This window comes from Saccopteryx leptura, chromosome 1, assembly GCF_036850995.1.
Source record: "Saccopteryx leptura isolate mSacLep1 chromosome 1, mSacLep1_pri_phased_curated, whole genome shotgun sequence".
Lineage (NCBI taxonomy): Eukaryota > Metazoa > Chordata > Mammalia > Chiroptera > Emballonuridae > Saccopteryx > Saccopteryx leptura.
Window position 1 is genome coordinate 386,453,226 of NC_089503.1, and position 25,211 is coordinate 386,478,436.

General features: G+C 65.0%; 1 protein-coding gene across 4 annotated transcripts in view; it reads left to right on the plus strand.

The window, feature by feature from the left end:
• Positions 1 to 51: 51 nt before the first annotated feature.
• The window catches only part of COL11A2 (collagen type XI alpha 2 chain), a 35,829-nt gene continuing 10,669 nt past the window's right edge, over positions 52 to 25,211 (plus strand). The window contains exons 1-46 of one of the 4 annotated variants that reach the window (XM_066359681.1): positions 52 to 87; positions 1,290 to 1,436; positions 4,866 to 5,015; positions 5,152 to 5,362; positions 5,801 to 5,963; positions 8,438 to 8,629; positions 9,619 to 9,696; positions 10,305 to 10,367; positions 11,046 to 11,225; positions 13,637 to 13,696; positions 13,803 to 13,844; positions 14,081 to 14,143; positions 14,459 to 14,533; positions 14,993 to 15,079; positions 15,318 to 15,374; positions 15,543 to 15,596; positions 15,686 to 15,739; positions 15,862 to 15,915; positions 16,069 to 16,122; positions 16,288 to 16,341; positions 17,343 to 17,387; positions 17,526 to 17,579; positions 17,975 to 18,019; positions 18,208 to 18,261; positions 18,450 to 18,494; positions 18,627 to 18,680; positions 18,924 to 18,968; positions 19,153 to 19,206; positions 19,328 to 19,372; positions 19,506 to 19,559; positions 19,886 to 19,993; positions 20,984 to 21,037; positions 21,313 to 21,366; positions 21,529 to 21,573; positions 21,662 to 21,715; positions 21,829 to 21,873; positions 22,014 to 22,067; positions 22,169 to 22,222; positions 22,970 to 23,023; positions 23,420 to 23,527; positions 23,650 to 23,739; positions 24,055 to 24,108; positions 24,342 to 24,449; positions 24,567 to 24,674; positions 24,814 to 24,867; positions 24,978 to 25,031. In XM_066359681.1, the coding sequence (XP_066215778.1) occupies positions 1,355 to 1,436; positions 4,866 to 5,015; positions 5,152 to 5,362; positions 5,801 to 5,963; positions 8,438 to 8,629; positions 9,619 to 9,696; positions 10,305 to 10,367; positions 11,046 to 11,225; positions 13,637 to 13,696; positions 13,803 to 13,844; positions 14,081 to 14,143; positions 14,459 to 14,533; positions 14,993 to 15,079; positions 15,318 to 15,374; positions 15,543 to 15,596; positions 15,686 to 15,739; positions 15,862 to 15,915; positions 16,069 to 16,122; positions 16,288 to 16,341; positions 17,343 to 17,387; positions 17,526 to 17,579; positions 17,975 to 18,019; positions 18,208 to 18,261; positions 18,450 to 18,494; positions 18,627 to 18,680; positions 18,924 to 18,968; positions 19,153 to 19,206; positions 19,328 to 19,372; positions 19,506 to 19,559; positions 19,886 to 19,993; positions 20,984 to 21,037; positions 21,313 to 21,366; positions 21,529 to 21,573; positions 21,662 to 21,715; positions 21,829 to 21,873; positions 22,014 to 22,067; positions 22,169 to 22,222; positions 22,970 to 23,023; positions 23,420 to 23,527; positions 23,650 to 23,739; positions 24,055 to 24,108; positions 24,342 to 24,449; positions 24,567 to 24,674; positions 24,814 to 24,867; positions 24,978 to 25,031 (3,366 nt within the window). In that variant the 5' untranslated portion in view covers positions 52 to 87; positions 1,290 to 1,354. Of the gene's footprint in view, positions 88 to 881; positions 1,001 to 1,289; positions 1,437 to 4,865; positions 5,016 to 5,151; positions 5,363 to 5,800; positions 5,964 to 8,437; positions 8,630 to 9,618; positions 9,697 to 10,304; positions 10,368 to 11,045; positions 11,226 to 13,636; positions 13,697 to 13,802; positions 13,845 to 14,080; positions 14,144 to 14,458; positions 14,534 to 14,992; positions 15,080 to 15,317; positions 15,375 to 15,542; positions 15,597 to 15,685; positions 15,740 to 15,861; positions 15,916 to 16,068; positions 16,123 to 16,287; positions 16,342 to 17,342; positions 17,388 to 17,525; positions 17,580 to 17,974; positions 18,020 to 18,207; positions 18,262 to 18,449; positions 18,495 to 18,626; positions 18,681 to 18,923; positions 18,969 to 19,152; positions 19,207 to 19,327; positions 19,373 to 19,505; positions 19,560 to 19,885; positions 19,994 to 20,983; positions 21,038 to 21,312; positions 21,367 to 21,528; positions 21,574 to 21,661; positions 21,716 to 21,828; positions 21,874 to 22,013; positions 22,068 to 22,168; positions 22,223 to 22,969; positions 23,024 to 23,419; positions 23,528 to 23,649; positions 23,740 to 24,054; positions 24,109 to 24,341; positions 24,450 to 24,566; positions 24,675 to 24,813; positions 24,868 to 24,977; positions 25,032 to 25,211 lie in introns of those variants that run through there. The other 3 variants (XM_066359679.1, XM_066359682.1, XM_066359683.1) reach the window with 3 other exon arrangements.

Below are 25,211 nucleotides of genomic sequence, written 5' to 3' on the forward strand. Positions count from 1 at the left end.
GCTGCCTCGGGCCGGGTGTGTGTAGGGGGGTATCCGGTCAGTCGGGACCTCCGGACGCGCTCCCCTGACGCCGACACCGCCGCGGAGGTTCCCTGGGGCCCGAGGGGCGGGCGCAGAGTGGGAGACACAAGGCGCGCTTTGTCGGGGCGGGGGGAGAGGGTGTGCCAGGCCGGGGCGGGCCGGCCGCGGAGGGAGGGGGGCGGCAGATTCTCAAAGGCGCCTTGTTCGCTCGCGCTCGCCCAGCGCCAGCGGGCGGCGGCGCCGCGCCTCGCTCCCGTCTCCGCGTCGGCCGCGCGGGCTCCGGGCAGACCAGGCGCTGTGCCCGCTCGTGGGGCGCGCTGGGCGCAGGGCGCCGCGGCCTTCCCGGGCGTTGCCGGCCCGGAGGCGGCCCCGTCCCTGCGTGACCCCGTTTCCCCAGACTCTTCCAACTAGCGTAGACTGTCCCGTCGTCTCTCCACTGGGTCCCTTTCACCTGCGTGCCGGGACTCCCTGACCTCACTCCTCCCCACCCCCTTTCATCTCCGGGGATCTGATCAGCCCGTCTGTCCGTCTGTCCAGGCTGCCCCGACGCCGGCTCCCTGAACCTCGCCTCTCCCCCTGACCCCTGCGGCAGCCGCTATCTATAGCCCAGTCTATAAATACCCCTGCTCCCGCCGCTCTGTAATTATGCCGGGCGGGGCGGGGGCAGTAATTACGGAGACCTGATGAGGGGGTAGAGACCCCCGGGCCCTCCTCTGCCCTCCCACTGGACCCTAAGGCCCGCCCCGGGCTCTGCTGGAAAGGGACTCTGGGCCCCCAAGGGGGAGGGCACTCTGGGCGGGGGGCTGCGACTGGAGGTCTGGGCCCTAGAAAAGGAAGGGGCTGGGGAAGAGACCGGGGCTCGCGAAAGGAGCATCTGAGGGTACGGACCACTGAGTCCCTGCCGGGAGCGGGGCAGAGCAGTCGGTGGGTCGGAGGGAGCGTTCCCGTCCGGCGCTACCTGCCCCCCCTCCCAGCCCAGGTGGAGACCGAGGGTGGGATTTCATCTCGGTGGCTGTGGGCGGGCGGTTGGGCTGGGGGCGGGGGCTGGGCCGGGGGCGGGGGCCGGGGGCGGGGTGGGGGCTCCGGGCCGCCGGGGTGGCCGGGGACACACACAAGCGGCGGCGACCGAGGCGTCAGTAGCGCCCGATCCCCGACGGCGCCTTGCTGCATGGAGCTGGGCGGCTAAGAGCTGTCGCCAGCCGACAGCCTCGGATCTCCCCGGGACCCCCGCACCCGAGCCTCACAGACCACTTGCTGTCCCCTGGCAGCCTCGGGGCGTCCAGTGCCTCCGGCGCCCTTGGGTCCCCGGGACCCGGCGTTCCGGTCGCCGACCATGGAGCGGTGCGGCCGCTGCCAGCGCCTCCTCCTGCTCGTGCCGCTGGTGCTGGGGTTGAGCTGGGCCCCGGCCTGGGCAGGTAAGAGGAGTCCCGTCGCCTGAGTCCTCGGGGCCAGGCGGCAGCTCCGCGGACCCGGGGCGGGGGGCCGCTGTCGCCTGGGGCGGAGCTGCTGCATCTGACAAGGGGGCTTGGGGGACCCAAGGCCCAGGGTGGAGGGCAGGACACCTTGGGTCCCTTGGAGCCAGGTTCGAGACCTCTTTTCTTCCTTTAAAGTGACTGGGGGTTGGGCAGCTAAGGCCCGCAGGTGAGGTCTCACCGCAGAGCGCTCTGAGTGGGGCTGGAGGCTGGGGTGCTGGGGAGAGCGGGGGATGCCCTGGCGGTGCGGTCCAGCCCGGAGCGGGCCCACGGGCAGATGCCAGTGCGGGTGGGTGAGTGGTGCGGGGACCTCTTCTGGGCTTTCCCGTCTGCATCTCGGGGCTGAGCGGAGCCCCGGAGGGTCCGCGCAGAGCCGAGCACGTAGAGAAAGAAGGGATGCCCGGACTGTTTGTTCCACTGGCTTCCCCCTCCCTGTGCCCTCCACGCTGCCACGCGGCTGGCTCTGGGGAGCAGCGGGGCGCGCTGCCAACAGGACGGCCGCTGGACAGGCCGGGATCAGGTGTCTGAGGTGGGAGCCAACTCTCCGCATTCCTGCCCCGCCCCTCCCCCTCCGGCCGGCCAGGCTCTCCTGGGACCCCGGTGTCCACAGCCCCAACTTTTTTTTTCCCTTCTTTTTCCCAGGACCCAGAATTCCTGGCTCGTAGGGAAGGCGATTTGATGTCAGAGAGCAGGGGGCAGAGAGCACCTGGGTCCTAGGCAGGCTGGAGCGAGTCTGCCCGCTCCTGGGAGCGCTGGAGTCTGATTTGCATAGAACTTGACTATTCATTTCTTCTCTGCTTGGAAGAGAAAGTGGTCAGAATAGCAGCATGAAGGATTTAGGTTAGATTACAGAAGGGAGGACTATCCAGTTGTGAGCAGTGTGCAGCTCAGAGACAAGAACAAGTGTGCAATGTCTAGACTAGGAGTCTTGAGAAAAGGGACCCTCCCGCGCGGAGGCCAGGACAGGGCAGAGGTGACTGTCTCTCATTTTGGAGCTGAGTGGGCAGAGCTGGGACTCTGTAGGGAGATGGGTTACTGTGGAATTAAAAAAAGTAAGGAAGGGGGCATTTGGGGGCCCAGAGGTAGAGTGGCGGGGTCATTAGGCTGCCAGCGGGCGCCTCTGGGGCGATGGAGGCTGGAGCCAGTGGGACGCACAGGACGTGGTTGTCATCCATAGGATGGAACTGCACTTTCCGGGGCTTGGGGGGGGGGGGCTCTCATGTCTCCCTGGCCTGGGGTCTCTGTGAGTCTCTCTGTCTCTGTCTCCCTCACCCTCAGTCTCTCAAAGCAGCCCTTGTGTGTTGGTGTTTGTGGAGCTGCCACACGCGGGGGCCAGGCTAGGGCGGGGGGCAAGGCCGTGGTTTCCCGGCTGCTGGACTCAAAGGGCCTTTTCTCTGCCTGCCCGCCGCACCTCGGCCGCCCCGCCCAGCGCTGCTCCCGAGCGCGCTGGCCCCTGCCCTGCCCCAGGCTTCTGGGCAGGTTTCGCAGGAACTTTCTTGGGGACTTTTTCCAACCTGGAGCTGATGGTGTGAGGCGTGTGTGAAGCAGGGAGCGGAGACCCGGAGCGATGGCCTCTGTCTTCCCGGGACTTTGAGCCCGGGAGGCCGAGTTCTAGGTGGACAGGGCTGGTGGCACGGGTCTGGAGTCTTTGACGCTGAGTGGCGGGGGCGGTGGGGTAGGGTGGACATTCCAGGTGTGGGGAGCTCGCCTGAGCTTTGGGCAAGGACTCTGATGGGATCCACAGATGTGAGTGTGGCTCAGGGCCCTGGGCCCGGTCTGGCTCCGCGTGGCAGCTTCAGCCTCCCCACCCTGCCCCCAGCCCGTCTCCGGCTCGACCTGGGGCACAGACTCCCCAGCCCTGGGGCACAGACTCCCCAGCCCTGGGGCACAGACTCCCCAGCCCTGGGGCACAGACTCCCCAGACCTGGGGCACAGACTCCCCAGCCCTGGGGCACAGACTCCCCAGACCTGGGGCACAGACTCCCCAGCCGCTCTCTGTTGTCTCTCTCCTTCCTCCGCCTGGTCCGAAGTATCAGCACCCCCCCGCCCCCCGCCACACACACACACACACACACACACACACACACACGCGTGCGCGTAGCAATGGCCACAGTGTGCAGCGCCCCCCGCCCCGTAGAGCTGCCCCTCTGCTTCCTCCCTGAGTGCCCCTGGCCCTCTCTGGCCCAGGGTGATCGATTGCCCAGATGTTGTTTGTGCTGGAGACCTGGGCCAGAGGCCAGAGACCCGGAGACCAAGAGATACAGAAAGGGAGTGAATGAGAAAGGGAGCAAGAGAAAGACAAGGAAAGCAAGGTGGACAGAGTGTGAGGGGCGTGGCAGGAGACGGGGAGACAGGGAGACCCACAGACGGAGGGACAGAAGGAGGAAGAGAGGCCGCGAGAGGAGAGGAGACGGGGAGACAGGGAGACCCACAGACAGAGGGACAGAAGGAGGAAGCAAGGCCGCGAGAGGAGAGGAGACGGGGAGACCCACAGACAGAGGGACAGAAGGAGGAAGCGAGGCCGGGAGAGGAGAGGAGACGGGGAGACCCACAGACAGAGGGACAGAAGGAGGAAGCGAGGCCGCGAGAGGAGAGGAGACGGGGAGACAGGGAGACCCACAGACAGAGGGACAGAAGGAGGAAGAGAGGCCGCGAGAGGAGAGGAGACGGGGAGACAGGGAGACCCACAGACAGAGGGACAGAAGGAGGAAGAGAGGCTGTGAGAGGAGAGGAGACGGGGAGACAGGGAGACCCACAGACAGAGGGACAGAAGGAGGAAGCGAGGCCGCGAGAGGAGAGGAGACGGGGAGACCCACAGACGGAGGGACAGAAGGAGGAAGAGAGGCCGCGAGAGGAGAGGAGACGGGGAGACAGGGAGACCCACAGACAGAGGGACAGAAGGAGGAAGAGAGGCTGTGAGAGGAGAGGAGACAGGGAGACCCACAGACAGAGGGACAGAAGGAGGAAGAGAGGCTGCGAGAGGAGAGGAGACGGGGAGACAGGGAGACCCACAGACAGAGGGACAGAAGGAAGAAGAGAGGCTGTGAGAGGAGAGGAGACAGGTGGGGAGCAGAGGGAGCCGTAGGAGAATAGAGATTTATAGGCTGAAAGGCAGAGCTGGGGACAGAGCGGGCAGGGGGATGGTGGCAGGTGGGCAGCGCAGGGTGGCGCTTGGGCAGAGGGGGTGTGAGTGTGCCGGGCCCAGTCTTTCCCCAGGACTCTGGTTTCCCGTCCATCCAGGAGCAGCTAATGGAAAGGTGGCCTCTGCCTTCCCGGGAGCATGAGCCCTCGGGGGCTGAGCTCTGGGCCACGCTGTCCCCTGCCCGGGCCCTCCTGAGGGTGGGTCTCCCCCCTGACCCCCGGCTCTCCTAGGTGCACCCCCTGTGGATGTGCTCAGGGCCCTGAGGTTCCCCTCCCTGCCCGATGGAGTCCGGAGGTCAAGGGGCATCTGCCCAGCGGATGTGGCCTACAGGGTGTCCCGGCCGGCACAGCTCAGCGCGCCCACCCGCCAGCTCTTCCCAGGTACAGATGCGGGCGGGGTCGGAGCACCGGCTAGGTCATGGGTGGGGCCCGAGATCAGCCCCCTGAGGGAAGGAAGGGGTGAGGGTCCTCTCCTCCACCCACTCACTCCACCTGCGTGTGTCTCTTTGGGTCCCAGGAGGCTTCCCCAAAGATTTCTCCCTGTTGACTGTCGTCCGGACGCGGCCCGGCCTCCAGGCCCCCCTCCTGACCCTCTACAGTGCCCAGGGTGTCCGCCAGCTGGGCCTGGAGCTTGGCCGCCCTGTCCGCTTCCTGTATGAGGACCAGGCCGGCCGGCCTCGACCTCCGGCCCAGCCCGTCTTCAGAGGCCTCAACCTAGCGGATGGCAAGTGAGTGAGTTGGCCCCTCTGGCCCGCCCAGCCGGCCTGCCCTTCCAGGGGCTCCTCCCTGGCCCCTGCCTCAGAACCCCCGCTCCCCAAACTAGGAAACCACACCTCACCGCCGCCCAAACGTCCATCACTTGTAGTGCAGAGTGTGGCCTTTAGAGTTCCAGTCCTCGCGTGTAGTGCCAGCCTGCACCTTGGGCAAGTGACTGAATGAGCCTCCGTTTCTGTGCTTGTGAAAATAGGGATCACAGAATCAAGAGCCTCGGGTCAGAACCTTATTTCCTGGTGCCTGGCTCACTGTACGCATTCAGTACATGATAACTCCTGCGATGACTACCGCTGTTACTATTATCATTGGCCTTACGCCCTCTATCCACTGCTCCCAGCTCTGTTGACTGTCCCCCTTCAGTCAGTCACTGGAACCTCTCCCGCCATGACTAGGTGGCACCGTGTTGGAGTGGCTGTGAAGGGCCAGTCTGTCACCCTCATTGTTGACTGCAAGAAGCGGGTCACCCGGCCCCTCCCCCGAAGTGCCCGCCCGGCGTTGGACACCCGGGGAGTGATCATCTTTGGTGCTCGGATCCTGGATGAGGAAGTCTTCGAGGTAACGGAGCAATAAGAGCACGGAGTGATTTCGGGCCCCCTCTCTCGTGTCCGCTTCCCTCTGCCCCAGCCACTCACTCTTCCTTTTGTGAAGTCATGTTCCCATGTCCTATCCTTGGGGCTAATTTTCTCTGTGGGAGAACTAGGTCCACTTTGATGGTGGCCACTGATATGACAGGACTGTCCACAGCTACTTATTCTGTCACTGAGTCTTTGTCATTCAGTCTTCTTCACTCTGCCCATCCGTCCACCCACCAATCCATCCAGCCGTCCGTCCATCCACCCACCCATCCTTCCATCCACCCACCCATCCATCCATCCATCCACCCATCCTTCCTTCCATCCATCCATCCATCCATCCACCCATCCTTCCATCCTTCCATCCATCCATCCATCCATCCATCCATCCATCCATCCATCCACCCATCCTTCCTTCCATCCATCCATCCATCCATCCATCCATCCATCCATCCATCCACCCACCCACCCTTCCATCCATCCACCCATCCATCCATCCATCCACCCATCCATCCACCTATCCTTCCATCCATCCATCCACTCATCCATCCATCCACCCATCCTTCCATCCACCCACCCATCCATCCATCCACCCATCCTTCCATCCATCCATCCATCCATCCACCCATCCATCCATCCATCCATCCATCCACCCATCCTTCCTTCCATCCATCCATCCATCCATCCATCCATCCATCCATCCATCCATCCACCCACTCATCCTTCCATCCATCCATCCACCCATCCATCCATCCACCCATCCATCCATCCATCCATCCTTCCATCCAACCAATCTATCTACTCATCCATTCACTCACTCATCATTATTTTCCACCCATCCAATTGCACACTCACTCACCTGCTCAAATGTTCAGATTTGTATCCACTCATCTGCCCACCCTTGCCCTGCGCAGCTACTCCCTCCTTTGAACCACTTTATCTATTCATCTGTCCTTCCATCCATCTATCCTCTAATGCATACATCCATCTATTCACTCACCCACCCACCAACCCCACCTACCTCAGCACGTAAGGATGCATGCAACCGTTCATCCAGCCATTCACACACCCCTCTCCTCACCTGCCCCCTCGCCATCCACCCGTTCGTTCACCCACCTACTCTCTCCCATACGCCTGCCTACCCGCCAGGCTGTTTCTACCTGCTCTGAACCTCCCGTTCATTTATCTACCACCAATCTGTTCGTTCGTTCCTCCATTCATTGCACCGTTCATCAACCTTCACGTTCAGTCCTGCACTTGAGATCCCATTCATCACCTAACCCCAACTATCCGTCCATCCGTCCACCCATCTGTCTGTCCGCTCAGCCATCCACTCATCCACGCGCCCCCCCCCCCCCCCCCGCCAGTTGCTGTTATTGGAATCCACGTTACTCAATGCCAAGGGGGAGAACAGAATAATACAAGGGTTCTCTCATTCCAAGGAGCTCCCTCTCTGCTCTGGAGGTGGGACAATACCCCCGGATTACAGTACAAGGCAGGGTGTGTTAAGCACCGCCTATGAGCACAAGTAAAAGCCATTGACATTCTGAAGTAGTTTCCCCTTTCCTAAAAGTTCTGAGAATCCTCAACGTTACTGCCAGTGGAAGGTCAAAGCAACTAAGCCCAGGCTACTGTCTCCAGAAGCCCCCATGAAAGGGCTCAAGCGTTGCCACGGGGCGGGGGGCACTAGCAAAGAGTATTGAATTTAGAGTTGGACGGTGTGAGTTCTACTCCTGATTCTACCACTACGAGTGTCCTCAGGCCAGTCATTGGCTCTGAGCTTTTCTGAATGAAATGTATCTGAAAAGTGGGCATAGAGATCCTTGTACTAATGACTTTCCCAGTTGTGAGGGTCCAATGGGAAATTGAAAAGGACACATGGGGGCTGATAATGACCTCCCATTATATATATAGTGTGTGTGTGTGTGTGTGTGTGTGTGACAGAGACAGAGAGAGAGTCAGAGAGAGGGAAAGATAGGGACAGACAGACAGGAAGGAGAGAGATAAGAAGCATCAACTCTTCTTTGTGGCTCCTTAGTTGTTCATTGATTGCTTTCTCATATGTGCCTTGACCGGGGGGCTCCAGCAGAGCAAGTGACCCCTTGCTCAAGCCAGTGACCTTTGGGCTCAAGCCAGCAACCTTTGGGCTCAAGCCAGCGACCATGGGGTCAAGTCTATGATCCCACGCTCAAGCCGCCAGTGACCCCGCATGCAAGCTGGTGAGCCTGTGCTCAAGTCGGATGAGCCCGTGCTCAAGCCAGCGACCTCCGGGTTTCGAACCTATGTCCCGTTCCGATGCTCTGTCCACTGCGCCACCGTCTGGTCAGGCTCCCATGATATAGTTTTATCTAGGATTGGCCTCCTCAGACCCTTTGTCCCAGATCACACCCTATGTCTCTCTCCGAAGAAGCTGTCTCTGCTTCCCTCCATGGGCGTCCCTCCCTCGTGTCTTTGCAGGGTGATGTCCAGGAGCTGGTCATTGTCCCAGGGGTGCAAGCTGCCTATGGATCCTGTGAGCAGAAGGAGCAGGAGTGTGAGGGGGACCGGAGGGAGAGGCCCCAGAAGCCGCAGTCTCACAGAGCCCAGAGGTCCCCAAAGCAGCAACCATCCAGACTTCATAGGCCCCAGAACCAGGAACCCCAGCGGCAGGTGAGGGAGCTGGGCCAACCCCACCCTGCAGCACACGCCCCAGGGAGGGAAGCCAGCCGGCCGTCTCCCCGGGGGGACCCCCCAGTGTCCAGAGCAGCCGGCCATCTCCCGGGGGGGACCCCCCAGTGTCCAGAGCGCCGCACCCTGTTTTACGCTCCTGTTGTCACCAGAGCCCCTTCCCAGCCATACCTCCCTATTCCCAGCCTGCACACCCCAGTCCTCATTCAATGAACTTTTTATTTTCATTCAAAAAATAAAAAGAGTCATTGAGAAGAATTCGTGGCTGGGAGCTGTGTCCCCTCCTTGTGCCTCCTCTGCCAATCTTCCTGGCCTGTGTTCTTGGGGGTCCCATCCTTTCCTCGAATTAAGAGATTGGGAGAGAGGGTGGAGGGTGAGACTCAGGGACCCAGGATGGGAGGGCAGAGTAGGGGGAGAGACAGAAACCGGAAGAAAGTCGTTGACCGTGTAAGGCTGAGGAGAAGGAGGAGGAGGAGGAGGAGGAGGAGGAGGAGGAGGAGGAGAGGAGGAGGAGGAGAAGGAGGAGGAGGAGGAGGAGGAGGGAGAGGGAGGGGAAGGGAGAGGGAACCCCGAGAGAGAGGTGTCTGTGGAAGGTGGGAGCAGGGCCGTCTCGGCCCCCTGCACACAGCCGTGCCAGCTGAGGGGCTGGCTGTGCGGAGAGAAGGGCAGGGGGCCTCTGCAGTGGGTGGCTTCCCGAAGGTCAGGTGACAGATAAGATCTGGGCTGGGGGTCTGTCTAAGATGGGCATGTCAATCTCTTAATTGTGTCTGCTTCTGTCCCACATGTGGGGCACCCCCCCCCCTTTCCGGCCTCTTCCCATCTCTCTCCTCCTCTCCCCCCACCTCTCCTTTCACCCCAACGCTCTGTTTCCCACCCCAACCCCACGCCTTCTCCCCTCCTTCGCTGCCCCCCTTCCCCCCACCCCTTCCTCCTCGCCCCCCCCCCCCATCCCGCCCTGTCCCTAACCCCAGCCCGTGGAGTCTCTCCACTATGACTACGAGCCCCTCTATTACGATGGGATGACTGCGGGGACGACCCCCGATTACCAGGTAAACTCGAGGGACCCCCGTCCTCTCTCCTCTTCCTCCCCCCGCCCCCCCGCAAACGTGGGTGACACTGCGTGCTAGGAGAGACGCCATCCGTTTAGATTACGGCAGTGTCCTCACGGCCCCCACCCGTGTCTCTCGCTGCAGCGGCCGCGGCGCCCCGGCCACAGGGCGCCCCCTCCCCCCAGGGGGCGTCGCGCCCCGCCCCGAACGCCGACCCCGCCCGCCAAGAGGCCGGCCGGCCCGCAGGCGCCCCCCTCGCTGGGCCGGAGACCCTCTCCCGCGGGAGGCTCTGGGCCCCGGCGCCCAGCGCGGCAGGCAGCTCCCCCAGCCGCCCGGGCCCCCCCCAGGACCAGGGGCCGCGGTTCCTGGCAGGTAGAGCCGGGGCATCCAGATCTCTGCCCCCCAACCTCTGGGACCGCGGAGAGTCTCGCTCTCCCTGAGCTGTCCCCCCTTCCAGAGGGGCCGCAAGATCTGAGATCCCCCCCCCCGCCCGCCCCCAGCGCAGACAGACACCGCCCTCGGGGGGGACGCGCGCTGCTTCGGCTGCTCTGCCCACCTGGCTAACCTCTCTCCCCCCCCCACACGCCGCTCCCCCCCCTCGGGGTTAGTACCCCACCCCAGGCGAAGAGGAAGGCGTTCTGGAGTCCAGCCCCTCGCCACGCCCCGAGGAGGTAACTCCGTCCCCCACGCGCACCCCAGGCGGGGGCAGCGGGTGTCTTCCTGAGGAGTCAGCCCCTCTGGCCGGAGGGCTCTTCGTCGTGTCCATCTATGGCCTCTGTCTTCTGGTCACTGCAGACCAGCGGGTCTGCCCGTCTCTCTCAGTCCAGCCGTCTTCTCTGGTGTCCACGTCTCCTTCTGTCCTTCCTCTTTGACTCCGGAGTCGCCCGCTCTTCCTGTCGGTGGCATCCAATGGTTTTACTCCCTGTGCCGTGTGCCGTGTGCCTGCTCCTGGGAGCCGCTTTCTGTCCCGTGCTGTCCTTCCTTCTCGCCCACCCTTCTTTCCGTCCGGCTCCTTGGCCCTTTCCTGGGCTCCGTTGTCTGTCGTGATGTCCTTGGACTGTCCGCTCTGTGTCCAGCCCTCCGGCCACCCCTTCTTGTTATCCACCACTTCTTCCTACCGAGTCCATTTTCTGGGCCTCCCCCCGCCACCCCGAGTTGGGGTCTCTGATGGCCGTCACCTTTCGATACAGTGCTCTCCCCTTGCTCTTCTTGGGAGGAGAAACTCCGGTCCCAGTGGCCCTCGGAGTCCTTTGGGCTAGAAGTCGGCACCCCTGGGGGCCAGGGAGAAACTCCTCTGGGCCCTAACGCCCCCGCCCACCCCTCTCCTCCCCACCCCCACCCCCGGGAAGGAGCAGACAGATCTCCAGGCCCCCTCCACAGCCGACAGGCTCCCGACAGAGGACTATGGGGAGGGTGGCACAGACCCCCCCGCGGGGCCCTACGATTACACCTATGGCTATGGGGACGATTACCCTGAGGAGACGCAGCTTGGCCCTGCCCTTTCTGCGGAGACAGCCCACTCGGGAGCCGTAAGTGACCAACTGGAGCTCCTCTTCTGTGCTTGACCCCCCCCCCCCCCCCGCCGCCGTGGGAGCTCCAAGCATTGTTTCCATTGTTATTTCATTTTATTTTTCCATTGATTTGAAAGAGAGAGAGGAGAAGGGTAAAGAGAGAGAGAGAGAGAAGCATCAATTTGTTGTTCCACTTAGCTGTTCCGTTAGTTGTGTATTCGTGGATTGCGTCCTGCACCTGCCCTGGCCAGGCTCGCACCCGCGGCCTCAGCGGCCTCAGCGTGCAGGGATGACGCTCTGTCCGCTGAGCGGCCCGGCCCGGCCAGGGCTGCTTCCTGCTGTCCTTCTTCATTACTGTCTGTCGGCTGTGAGCTACTTCCCACCCGTGATTCGCCATCATCTGTCCACCTGCGATGTCTGTGCTGCTTGGAAATATTATTTCTTGCCTTCCCTTGCCAAATGGCTTACTTTGTGACTATGGATCCTTCAGCCCAGGGAAATGGGATTTTATTTTATTTTTTAAAAATCTTATGGCCACTTCCTGTCTTCTTTGGCCATTTCGTACCTCCGTCAGGCTGGATTTCGCGAAGCTCTTGGTCCATGAACGCATACCTTGTGTCCGTTTTCTGTGTCTCTGTCGTTTCTTCTTAGTCAAGACCGTTTCTTATCCATGTTGCTGCTCAGTGATCTAGTTCCCTGTGTCACGGCTTCTACCCTACAGGCCACCGCTCGTCTGTCCCTCCCTGTCTTCCGCAGACATGCTGTCCATCTCGGTGACTGTGCCACTTGGACCGAAAGGGGCTTCCTATTCCTATGCGGGCTCTCGCGTTTCCTGCTGTCTGTGACAATGTCCTTTGAAAACGAGCTACTTCCTGTGTGTGTCTCAGGTCATATGAACGATCCAGTGTCCATGGTGGGCCTAGATTTTTCTCCTGGTCACTTCCTGTGCGTGTGTGTGTGTGTGTGTGTGTGTGTCCTCGCTTTGATGTCTGTGTTTTCTGGAAGAATTTTCTTTCCTCGCCCCTTGGGAGTCACGTTCTGTCTGCTTGGTGAATGCCTCCTTTTGCTTGGTCACGGTTAGCCAGGTTGTTGTGGAAGGTCCACTCTCTGGATGGATTCTCGTTTCTTGGCTGCTTCCTGTTCTGTTCGCCGTGTCCTGTTTGTCCGGTTCCTTTTACTGGCCGTGTTGGGCCATGTCGACTCTTCCTTGGCCCTGGCAGCATTTCTGCTTCCGAGTGTCTGTCTCTTTGTTCTGTCTCTCCTGAGTGCGTCCCGTGTCCTCACCCTCCCTGTGAGCGGGGTGGGGGGGTATTCCTGTCACCTTCCGCCTGCCTGCAGTGACAGCCGCCTTCTCTGCCCTGCTGCCCGCCCCCGCCCCTCCCTCCTCTAATACCACCACCTGGACCCTCTGCTGCCTCCCTTTCTGCTGCTTTCCGGGAACTTGAGGTTGACCTGCCATATGGGAGGGTTTGGATATTGATCGTTATTTCTGTTTGATCAGGGTGGAGGTAGAGGGGAGCATTCTGGAAAATCACTGTGGGGGTGGGTGGGGGGTCGTGGTGAGTGTCCTCCGTTCCCCCTGTCCTCATCTTGGCTCTAGCCCTAGAGCTGGGGGGGTGGGCATCGGAGAGGAGGCGTGGCAGAGAGGCAGCGGGTGGGCTTGGAGTGTGAGTGAGGGCTAGAGGGGGCACGCGGTGTCCTTACTGGGACAGGGACCATGGGGGCTGACCGGAGGGGGCTTGCTTTGAGACTTGAGTAACTTAGCCCAAGAGCTGTATTTTTTCAAGAATCAGCTATGGGGGGGGGTCTGAGTCCGGGAGGTCAGCGGGGACCGCCCTCCACATCTGCTTCGAGTACGAATGTTTAACCTCCAGTGAGTTTTTAACTTACGAACCCCTTGAAATTCTCAGAGAAATTTTATGCGTAAAGGCGTATACAGCATTTTCTTTTCTGAAGACTCTGTAGGTGATATCAGATTCTCATACGGATCCATGCTCCCCCCCTCTCCAAATAAAAATCTGTCCGTAACCTCGGAGAGATTCTTATTTGGTGGGTTGGAATAAGGGTTAGAAAGTTGATGGTTTCTTAATGTTCTAAGGATTCCTGGGGTCGGAGGAAGTTTGGGGGGGGATAGAATGGGGTCTTCCAGAAGAGGCTTTGGGAAGGCGGAGGGGTTTGGACTCCCGGGAAGAGTGTGGGGACCTGTCTGAAAGAGGGTCTCCCGGAGGAGAGGAGGCTGTCTTTGCTGAGGCGGACAGGGGGGGCCTGTGAAGCTGGTCTCGGGGGAGGGGTGGTGGATTTGTGGGGGAGGGTCAAGGAGGTCTCCCGGAAGACGTGTGTGTGGGTGAAGGCGGGCGTCGGGGCGGGGACAGTCCCGGTGTCCTGGCTGCTCACGGCCCCGCTGGGGGTTACATGCGTGTCTCCCTCAGGCTGCCCGTGGAGCCCGGGGGCTGAAGGGAGAGAAGGGGGAGCCGGCGGTGCTGGAGCCCGTAAGTCGCGCCGGCCCTGGAGCTGGGGGCAGCGGGAAGGGCAGAGGCGGAACAGGCAGGGGGGCGCTCGTCCTGTCGCCTCTGACAGGGACCTTTGTCTCTGCAGGGCATGCTCGTGGAGGGGCCGCCTGGGCCGGAAGGCCCTGCGGTGAGTCAGCCTGCCGCCCGTGGACCTCTGTTCTTCTCCCAGAAGCCCCCCCTATGCACTCGGCCGTGTCCTCTGCGCGCGTGCCCAGGCCTCCTTCTCAGAACCCCGGAGCGGCGTCCTCCCAGCCGGAGCCCCCAGACCCCCCTATCTCCCTTCCCGAAAGACGGCCCCCAGGAGCCACGCGCCCCTCTGACCTCTGAACACCCACCCCTGACCCTTCCTCTTTTGTTCCTCAGGGGCTGACCGGCCCCCCTGGTATCCAGGGCAACCCAGGCCCAGTCGGAGACCCGGGCGAGAGGGTGAGGGCGTGTCCTCTGTCTGGGGACAGGGGCAGGGCAGCCGAGGGACCACCGGCACCCAGCGGGTGGCACCGGCTCAGCTGTACCTCCTCGGCGGCTGATGAGGGATCGGGCGCCCGGCACGCAGACCTGAGGGCAGGCTGGTCGGGGAGGAGGACAGGCGTCTGGTGTCTTACCGGCATTTTCCTCCGTGGGGTTCGGGTGGGGTTCAGGAAGGATCTAGGGGAGTCTGCGTTTAGGAGGGTTTCCAAGTGGTGCGAGGACGCTGATGTGCCCTATCTGTTATCTCTCCGCCTCGTTCTCTCCCCGCTCCAGGGCCCCCCCGGCCGAGCAGGGCTCCCTGGATCAGACGGGGCCCCTGGCCCTCCGGGCACATCCCTCATGCTCCCCGTGAGTTGTCGTCTGGGCTCTGGGACGGGGTGATACGGGGAAGGCAGGGAAACTGCGTTGTGTCACCGAGAACCAGGAGATGGGGGGAGCTGTCTCTAAAGACCTCAGTCCACAGAGAGTGATCTTTGGGAAGGAGGGACCAAGGCCTCATCAGATGACCTAGAACCAGACCATGGATCTTCTAGAGTCAAACATGGGTCATCTAGAACCAAGCAGAAAATCCTGAGAGTCTTGGTGGGGGGGGGGAGGGAAGAGGCTGGACAGCAAGGGGAAAGGCCAGTAGTTGAGTTTCTGAGAACGTCAATGTGACTCTGGAAACCTGGTGGGAGATGCTGGAGGAGGGCTCAGGGGTGCCCCTGAGCCTGGGAGACGGGTCAGAAATGCAGGGTGACACCTCCGCTGGGAAGGCCACCTGGATTTCCTGGAAGAGAACCTGGACCTTCTCTCCTTGTCCACCAGTTCCGGTTTGGCAGTGGCGGGGGTGACAAGGGCCCCGTGGTGGCTGCCCAGGAGGCCCAGGCCCAGGCCATCCTGCAGCAGGCACGGGTGAGCAGGGCGCCAGGGTGTCTTGGTGGGCGGAGGCGTGGGAGGGTGGAAGGGTGGGGAGGTAGGTTGGTGGGAGCGTAGGGCAGGGGAGGTCTGGGTTGGTGTGGGGCCGAGGGGGAGGTTGGGGAGCCCCTGGGGCAGGACACAGGGGTCAGGAGTGAAGGACGAAGCTGGAGGAGGCGCTGGGGGGGGCCCTGGTGGCCTCTTCTCAGCTCTGCTGTGTCCCCTGCTCCACCAGCTGGCGCTCCGCGGACCCCCTGGACCCATGGGCTACACAGGCCGCCCTGGACCCTTGGTGAGTGAGTGAGGGGTGTGGGGTAGGAGGGTCTTTATCTGCGTGTGTGTGGGGGGCGGTATGGACACTTCTGAAGAGGGACCAGATCCAGAGTTATTTTGCTTTTTTGGGGGGGAGGGCTTTGAGGTGTCCATGGGGTATGTAGAGCCAACCTCTCCTCTCCCACAGGGACAACCTGGGAGCCCTGGCCTGAAAGGAGAATCCGGAGACCTAGGGCCTCAGGTGACACCCCCCCTTCCGTGTGACCCCCAGCCCAGCGCCTCCCCTCCATCCGGGCCCATTAACCCTGTGCACCCGTCTTCCCTCTCCAGGGCCCCCGGGGACCTCAGGGCCTCACAGGGCCTCCTGGCAAGACCGGGCGCAGGGTGAGTGGCCGCGTGCGGGGTGCGTGCGTGCGCGTGCGTGTCTGTGCGTGCGCGTGGGAGGTGGGGCGCCGGGCGTGGAGGACTGTCCCCCGCCTGCTCTGACACTCCCCTCACCTGCGCAGGGCCGAGCAGGGGCCGACGGAGCCCGAGGGATGCCCGGAGAACCCGGAACCAAGGTGACAGGCTGGGGCCCTGCTTTCTGGGGATGACTGAGTCCCCGGGGGTCTCTCCCCGGGTGGCCCCTCTGCACTCAGGACACAAAGGGGGGGTGAGGGATGGGGCGGGGGACAGGACCGGACTTCACGTGGGCCGCCCCTCTTTTCCCCCAGGGTGACCGAGGCTTTGATGGACTTCCAGGGCTTCCTGGGGAGAAGGGCCAACGGGTGAGTCTATGGGGGGAGGGGTCGGATCTCCAGGAAAGGGAGGGAGGGTGAGGGAGGGTCCCCGCGGGGGCTCCGTGATGAAACGGGTTGGTTCATTGAAGAGAGGGAGTGTCTGCCTGTGTTGGGGGCTCTGAGGCCCCTCTGACCTGTTCGCCCGTTTCCCAGGGTGATACTGGTGGCCAGGGCCTTGCTGGGCCCCCTGGTGAGGACGGAGAGCGGGTAAGCAGCGCTGTGGCCAGGGCAGGGGCCGGGTGGGGCAGGGGCCGGGTGGGGCAGGGGCCGGGTGGGGCAGGGGCCGGGTGCGGCAGGGGCCGGGCCGGGTAGGGCAGGGGCCGGGTGGGGCAGGGGCCGGGTGCGGCAGGGGCCGGGTAGGGCAGGGGCCGGGTGGGGCAGGGGCCGGGTGGGGCAGGGGCCGGGTAGGGCAGGGGCCGGGTGGGGCAGGGGCCGGGAGGGGCAGGGGCCGGGTAGGGCAGGGGCCGGGAGGGGCAGGGGCCGGGTGCGGCAGGGGCCGGGTGCGGCAGGGGCCGGGTGGGGCAGGGGCCGGGTGCGGCAGGGGCCGGGTAGGGCAGGGGCCGGGTAGGGCAGGGGCCGGGTGGGGCAGGGGCCGGGTGCGGCAGGGGCCGGGTAGGGCAGGGGCCGGGTGCGGCAGGGGCCGGGTAGGGCAGGGGCCGGGTAGGGCAGGGGCCGGGTGGGGCAGGGGCCGGGTAGGGCAGGGGCCGGGTGCGGCAGGGGCCGGGTAGGGCAGGGGCCGGGTGGGACAGGGGCCGGGTAGGGCAGGGGCCGGGTGGGACAGGGGCCGGGTAGGGCAGGGGCCGGGTGCGGCAGGGGCCGGGTAGGGCAGGGGCCGGGTGCGGCAGGGGCCGGGTAGGGCAGGGGCCGGGTAGGGCAGGGGCCGGGTGGGGCAGGGGCCGGGTAGGGCAGGGGCCGGGTGCGGCAGGGGCCGGGTGCGGCAGGGGCCGGGTGGGGCAGGGGCCGGGTGCGGCAGGGGCCGGGTGGGGCAGGGGCCGGGTGGGGCAGGGGCCGGGTGGGGCAGGGGCCGGGTGCGGCAGGGGCCGGGTGGGGCAGGGGCCGGGTGCGGCAGGGGCCGGGAGGGGCAGGGGCCGGGTGGGGCAGGGGCCGGGTGCGGCAGGGGCCGGGTGCGGCAGGGGCCGGGTGGGGCAGGGGCCGGGTGGGGCAGGGGCTGGGTGGTGAGGCCACGGCGCCATGTCCCCCTCCTCCAGGGCGACGACGGGGAGATCGGGCCCCGCGGGCTGCCGGGAGAGTCGGTGAGTGTCCCGAGGTCGGTCCGGTGGTGGCGGGGACAGAGGGGGCGGCTCCGGGGATGCCCGAGGGGGGACTTGGATATGAAAGGGACCCTCTTCCCTCACCCATGCCCGCCGGATCTTCCCGTCACCTGAGTGCAGGGACCTCGAGGTCTCCTCGGCCCTAAAGGCCCACCTGGTGTTCCCGGACCCCCGGTAAGTGACCGCCCCTGGCTGCTGACCTGCATCTTCCCCTCCCCCTGACTTCCCGAGTCTCTGCGGCCCTCACTGCCCTGCCTCCCCTCCGGCCGCCCCAGCTGCCCCCACTCCGTTAGGGCCTATGGTGCCAGGCACCAGAGTCTCGGAGCGTGCCCCCCCCCGCCCCCAAAAATGTTCAAGGCAAACAAACAACAACCCACAAACCACAGGCACACAGACCCACGCCCTGCGGCTCTGGGCCGGCTGTTTGCTCAGGCCTGGGTGACCTGGAGGACTGGCCAGGCGCCCCTGCCCTGCCCCCCCCTCGGGAATGGCGGGGTCTCCCGGAAACCGCAGGTCCCTCCAGGGCTGCCCCGGCCTGCCAGCCTGCTCACACCCCTCTCGTGTTTCAGGGCGTCCGAGGCATGGATGGCCCCCACGGGCCCAAAGGCAGCTTGGTGAGTGAGGGGCGTGGAGGCCCCACCCGACCCTGAGCCCCAGAGGCCCTGCCAGGGCCTGTTCCTCCTGGGAGCCCTGCCCACCGGGCTCATGCCCTCTGGGCTGCTCCTGCGGGGGCTCAGCTCTCCGCCCTGTCTGTTTCTCACCGCCTCCTCTGACCCCTGCCTGGTGGCCTGTCTGTCTCCAGGGCCCCCAGGGAGAGCCAGGACCTCCCGGACAGCAGGGCACCCCTGGGACCCAGGTGAGTAGTCCTGTCCACGCTCTGCCCAACCTTAGCGACCTCCCTGGGCTTCTGCAGTGGGTCGGACCTGAATGATGGGGACAGGCATTGAGGGTCTCAAGTCTTTCCTGCTTGTGCTGTGAATAGTGGGGTGCCGGCAGGAGGCCCTCTGGGGGGGGTCCCTGTGACTTTTCTCTCCTTGTGTGCAGGGTCTCCCTGGGCCTCAGGGTGCCATCGGCCCTCACGGAGAGAAGGTGAGTGGCTAAGGGGTCAGGGGGTGTGCAGGGGAGGGGTTGTTGGGAGGGCCCTCCGTGTCTGGCTGGGGCTTGGGCTGTGGTCAGACCTGACCCCTCTGGTGACCCCTGAACCTCCTCATCTCCCTGCAGGGTCCCCGAGGGAAACCAGGGCTCCCCGGCATGCCTGGCTCGGATGGACTGCCGGTGAGTGGGCCCCCACTTCTTATTCCAATACCCCTGACCCTCCACCCCACTGAATGACCTCCAAGGACCTCCAGTGACCATCCATACCGTGTGTCCCTTGCACTGGGAGGTCACTGATGGTGCTGATCCACGGTCCGTTGGCCTCATTGGGTCCCAGGGAAATTAGGGTTGAATGAAGTAATACAGAGGGATTCAGGGCAGGGGACCGGGCCCAGTGGTCACATTCTTCCTCCCCACTCCCAGGGTCACCCCGGGAAAGAAGGTCCCCCTGGCACCAAAGGAAACCAGGTGAGACCTTCTACACCTCCTCTTGTTCCCCAGAACGGGTTCCACCCCGACTCAGGGGTCTCAGGGTCCTTGGGATTCCCTCGTCTGGACATTCCCGGGTCACTTCATTCTCCCCGACCCCGGAGGCCCCCACAGCGGCACCCTGTGAGGACCCCTTCATAGACACCTCTCTTTCTTCTTCCAGGGTCCATCCGGACCGCAGGGTCCTCTAGGATACCCGGGACCTCGGGGTGCCAAGGTACAGGCCGTCAGGCTGGGGGGACAGGGCTGAGCTTGGGGGAACCTGGGTTCTTCGGGGCTAGGTCCTTCTGGCCCGCCCTCCATCCCTGCTCCCCGTCTCTCCTCCTGATGACTTCTAGGGCGTGGATGGAATTCGGGGTCTGAAGGGTCACAAGGGCGAGAAGGTGAGTCGTGTCCCAGCGCTGTGCTGTCCTTCAGCTCCTGGGACCCACCCCCACCCACATTCTCCGAAACCTTTCCTTTCAACCTCCCGACCCTCGGTCATCTGGGGTGTCCTCTCACCCCCAATTTCTTCAGGGTGACGATGGCTTTCCTGGGTTCAAAGGTGACATGGGTGTGAAAGGAGACAGGGTGAGTAGAGACCCCCACACTGACCCCCCAACTCCAAGTCCTAAAGACCCTCCACGGTGGCGCCCCAGCCGACCTCGTGAGAGCCCGGGGTCCCATCTCCAGCGCCCTGTACCCTTTGGGGCCCGGTCCCAGCAGGATAGCAAACCCGTGGCCTGTGTCCCTCCAGTCACGGCCGTCTCCCTGCCGCCTGGGGGCTCCCGCTCCTGCAGTAGCTTCTGGGACCCTGCCCACCCCCCTCAGCCTCTCTGGGGCCGGCCTCTCCCCTTGGGGCCCAGCCCCCCCCAGCCCCTGTCCCCCACACTCACCTCTCCCACCCTCTCACTCAGGGCGAGGTTGGAGTCCCTGGTTCCAGGGGAGAGGACGGTCCCGAGGGGCCGAAGGGTCGCACCGGACCCACTGGAGACCCGGGGCCCACTGGGCTCATGGGCGATAAGGTGAGGGGGGTTGAGGGACGGGCGTTCTCTCGGGCCAGGGAGGGAGGGGGCGAGGGCCTGGGCACTGGGGTCAGGGTGGGCACGGGCTTGCCAACAGCTGTCGTCAGTGCGTCAGTGGGAGACACCCATGCCTTAATGATGCCCTCTCTGTATGTGCCCCCGCCCCGGACACTGACGGACTGAGGGGCGATGGGAAGAAGTCAAGGGAAAGTCCCTGTCATCACGGAGAGCTCACGGCAGATTGGTGGGGACGGGCGCAGAGCCTGTCACAGGGTCCCTGGGTGCGAGGCAGAGCGCACCTGTGACCAGAGGCAGAGCCAGGGGCTCTGAGGAGGGGGCGAGCGGGGCTGGTGAGCTCAGGTCCTCAGAGCTGGCCCTCCGGGCACCCACCGCGCCAGCGCTGTGCTGACGCTTCCTGTCACCCTGGGATTGGGCACTCGTGCCATCCTGCCGTCCTGCTTCCCAGGGGCCCCCCGGGGAGGAAAGGACACTCATTAGTCGCAGCCAGTGAGGGGCGGAGCAGGGTTTGCGCCCAGGCAGCGGGGTTGCAGCATCCTGCTTTGACCTCCGCTGGACTGCTGCCTGGGCACCAGGGGCCCTGCGGCATCAGGAGGGGGTGCGCGCTGGGGCGCCGGGGGGTGGTGGTGCAGAGCGTGCGCAGAGGGCAGAGGGTTCCCCAGCTGGGTGGGGGCCTTGGCGGGCAGGTCTGGGTGCTGGGGACGGTGGAGCCGTGGTGGACAGGCAGGCAGGGACTAGACCTCAGCCCCCACGGGGTTGTGATGGAGAGGCTGACTTTAGTCCCCGGACAGAGGGGGACGTGGGAAAACCCACTGTCAGTGGGGGCGGGGGAGGAACTTCCAGAAGCCAGGCAGCCAGGGGCAGAGGGGAGGAAGGGCTGGGGTCTGTGAGGCCTCGGCCGGCAGGGGGCTGGGCCCCCGTCTTTGGATCTGTGGGTGCTCTGGCCCCTGACCGTTCCCTGTCCCTCCGCAGGGCAAGCTGGGCGTTCCTGGTCTGCCCGGCTACCCCGGACGCCAGGGCCCCAAGGTGATGTGATGCCCCGTTCGTACCCCCACCCTCCTCCCTCCCCTGACACCCGACTGCAGGAAACAGACCGACAGAGTGGTGGCTCCTAGAGAGAGTGCAGCCCACTCTGTCCACAGAGGAGGAAACAGAGTTCGGGGGGGGGGGGGTGGGCAGCCGGGTTTGGTGGGCGAAGCCCGGTCTCCCGCCAGCCCCCCATCTCCTCTCCTCACCCCTTCAGCCCCGCCTGGCCCTCCCCTGTCCTGACTTCCCAATTTTTCCTTCTCTGTTCTCACTAGGGGTCCCTGGGATTTCCTGGTTTTCCGGGAGCCAGTGGAGAGAAGGGAGCCCGGGTGAGCCGGGGCTCAGGGTGCGGGGTGCGGGGTGGGGGTGGGGCCGGGCCGCCCCGTGGGGGCCCTGGGTGACCGTTGGGGAGCCCTGGGTGACCGTTGGGGGGCCCTGGGTGACCGTTGGGGGGCCCTGGGTGACCGTTGTTGTCTGCTTCCTTCCCCCAGGGCCTGTCGGGGAAGTCCGGGCCCCGGGGCGAGCGGGGCCCCACGGTGAGTGCAGGGGCAGGGGGGCCCGTGGGTCCGGACCCAGAGGGCTGCGCTGGTTGGTTTTCCTGACTCCTCCTCCCCCCTCTTCTAGGGCCCCCGGGGACAGCGGGGACCCCGAGGAGCCACAGGGAAGTCCGGAGCTAAGGTCAGTGGTCCTGGGGGGTACAGGGCGGTCTGCCCCTCGACCAGGCTCCCCCGCAAGCCCCCCTGGCCTCGGGGAAGCCGGAGAGCAGCTCTCTGACTCAGTCTCCCCCCCAGGGAACATCGGGCGGCGATGGTCCCCACGGGCCTCCAGGAGAAAGGGTGAGTGTGACGGGCGTGTCTGGGACCCCGTCCTCCCAGGGAGTCCGAGCAGAGCGCCCCCTCTGGCCCCCCGGGAGGAGGCTGTGTCCCCCGTGCAGCAGTGCACCCCATTCTCCTGACTCAGTCACCTCTGTGTCTAGGGTCTCCCTGGGCCTCAGGGCCCCAATGGATTTCCCGGCCCCAAAGGACCTCCGGTAAGCTGACCTCTGCCCTGTGGCCTGCCCGGTTCCCTGGTTTGCCTCTGCCCCGTTTCCTTCCCTGCCTAGAATTCAGCTGACATCTCAACCCCTTCCAGGGCCCCCCCGGGAAGGACGGGCTGCCAGGCCACCCGGGCCAGAGAGGAGAAGTGGTGAGTGCTGTCCTGGTCCCCCCGACCCCCGACCCCCGACCCCAGCGCCGTCCAGGAGGCCTGGTCCCCTGACCCCCGACCCCTGACCTATGACCCCCGACCCCAGTGCTGTCTGGGAGATCCTGGCCCCTCTGACCCCCGACCCCAGCGCCGTCCAGGAGGCCTGGTCCCCTGACCCCCGACCCCTGACCTATGACCCCCGACCCCAGCGCTGTCTGTGAGGCCCTGGTCCCTCCGACCCCCGACCCCAGCGCTGTCCGGGAGGCCCTGACCCCCGACCCCCGACCCCAGCGCTGTCCGGGAGGCCCTGTCCCCTCCGACCCCCGACCCCAGCGCTGTCCGGGAGACACTGGCCCCTCCGACCCCAGCGCTGTCCGGGAGGCCCTGGCCCCTCCGACCCCCGACCCCAGCGCTGTCCGGGAGGCCCTGTCCCCTCCGACCCCCGACCCCAGCGCTGTCCGGGAGACACTGGCCCCTCCGACCCCAGCGCTGTCCGGGATACCCTGGTCCCTCCGACCCCAGCGCTGTCCGGGAGACACTGGCCCCTCCGACCCCCGACCCCAGCGCTGACCGGGAGGCCCACAGGGAGGCTCTCCTGGCAGACGGAGAGCATCCAGGCGCTTGCTCCTAAGACCCATGACCATGACTTGGTGGTGGCCCTGCCCTTCCTCCAGGATCCTGGGGCCCCTCCCAGTGTCCCCTGCCTGCCTGTGTGTCTGACTGCCCTCTCCTCTCTTCCTCTCTCAGGGTTTCCAAGGGAAGACTGGCCCGCCCGGTCCCCCAGGGGTGGTGGGGCCTCAGGTACGTCTGCCCTCCCTCCGGACAGAGTGGCCCCAGGCCCGCAGTTGGTCTCCCTACCCTTCTTCTCCCTTCTTCCCCATCAAAGGCCCCGCCCTGGCCCCCGGGGCCCCCGGGGCTGGGTCAACGCGGGGTTGAGCTCCCAGGCCGAACTTCAGTCTGTTTCCTGGGCCAGTTCTCCTCTGGGCTCAAGGAAAGGCAGTTCCCCAAGGGGACACGAGGTGTGTGGGGGTGCCCCACACGGGGTCTGCAAACCAGAGCCCCTAGGGATCCCCAGCAGCTTTGGGGCAGCGATAGAGGGGTTCTACAGGGGCCTTTTGGGGTGGCAGGTGGTTGCTTTGGGCGGACGGCGGGGTAAAGGGCCTGAGCCTGGAGTCTCTCTGCCTCTTCCTTCCCCAGGGAGCAGCCGGAGAGACCGGGCCCATGGGGGAGAGAGGTCACCCCGGCCCCCCAGGGCCCCCCGGAGAGCAGGGGCTGACGGGCACATCGGGGAAAGAAGGGACTAAGGTGAGCAAGGGGCAGGGCAGCGGGGAGCTTGGGGTCAGGGTTGGGGTTTGAGGGGGCGGGTCGGAGACCTCTGCATCCTTTGGGAGCCTGGCGGTGGCTCACCACCTCTCCTTTCCTTTCAGGGCGACCCTGGTCCTTCTGGGGCCCCCGGGAAGGATGGTCCCGCTGGGCTGAGGGGCTTCCCAGGAGAGAGAGGCCTGCCGGGCACTGCGGTGAGTGTGACCCCCACCGGACTGCCCGTGATGAGTCCCCGTGAATTCCGGCCTCCCGCGGAATCACCCCCTCCCGTCTCACTGAGCCTGTCCCCACCGCCCCTAAACCCTGCGTGTCCCCCTGTTCCTGTGATGTCCCACCTGCCGTGTCCCCCTGTTCCTGCGATGTCCCACCTGCCGTGTCCCCCTGTTCCTGTGATGTCCCACCTGCCGTGTCCCCCTGTTCCTGCGATGTCCCACCTGCCGTGTCCCCCTGTTCCTGTGATGTCCCACCTGCCCGTCTCACCTCTGTGGCTCCACATTTCCGGTTCGCAGGGTGGACCCGGTCTGAAGGGAAATGAAGGCCCGGCCGGTCCGCCTGGCCCTGCGGTGAGTCCGGGGTCCCTGGGGGCAGCAGGGCGGGGGCAGGGAAGGGGCCGGGTGCAGAGGGTGAAGCGTGGCTCCTGGGCCTGGGCTGGCGGGGCGCGGACTGGGCGCCAGGCGGCGGCAGCCGTAGTGCATCTGCTTTGGGGCTGTTCTCCCTGGAACCACGTTCGGGGGGCCCTCTGGTGTGCGGAGGCTGTGGTCCCCTCCTTGGGGTCTGACTTCATTTCCTCTCTTAGGGCTCCCCTGGGGAACGAGGTGCGGCAGGGTCTGGGGGGCCCATCGGCCCCCCGGGGCGCCCAGGACCTCAGGGCCCCCCAGGAGCTGCCGGAGAGAAAGGTGTCCCGGTGAGTGTGGGGGGCCTGGGGCGGGGTCTGTGAGCGACTGGGGTGGGGGGGTTCCCTGTGGGTGCTGGAGGGTCAGGGTCACCTTCAGGCTGTGACTCCTGTCTTCCCTTCCCGCAGGGCGAGAAGGGGCCCATTGGCCCGACGGGCCGCGACGGGGTGCAGGGCCCGGTGGGGCTTCCTGGTCCTGCCGGCCCCCCGGGCATGGCTGGAGAGGACGGAGACAAGGTGAGGGGCCCCCGGGCCCCCGGCCCCCCATTCTTCCCGGATGGGATTGCGGGTGTGGGCATGGCCCGCCATCTCTGTCTCACTACTGTCCCCAGTGTCCCCACCTCCCCCCTCTGACACCCCGTCTGCCTTCTCCCAGGGCGAGGTGGGCGACCCGGGACAGAAGGGCACGAAAGGGAACAAGGGTGAACATGTGAGTGACTCCGGCCCTTGGCTTCTGGCCTCTGGCCTTCGACCTCCTGCCCACCTGCTCTCTCTCTGGCGTCTTGGGTCTTGGTGTCTCTGATTCTCTTTCCTTCCCAGGGTCCTCCTGGGCCGCCTGGCCCCATCGGCCCCGTGGGGCAGCCGGGAGCAGCGGTGAGTGACTGACTGATGCCCGGCCCCGCCCTGTAGTCCCTGTCGGCCCACAGTTCCCTCTGCCTTGGGGTGGGGACGGGAGCAGGGGGCTCCGGGCCTACCGCCCCGCTCTCTGTGGGGTTTCCGGGCAGAGAGCACCTGACCATGACCACCTCTGTGTCCTTGTCCCAACCCTTCCCT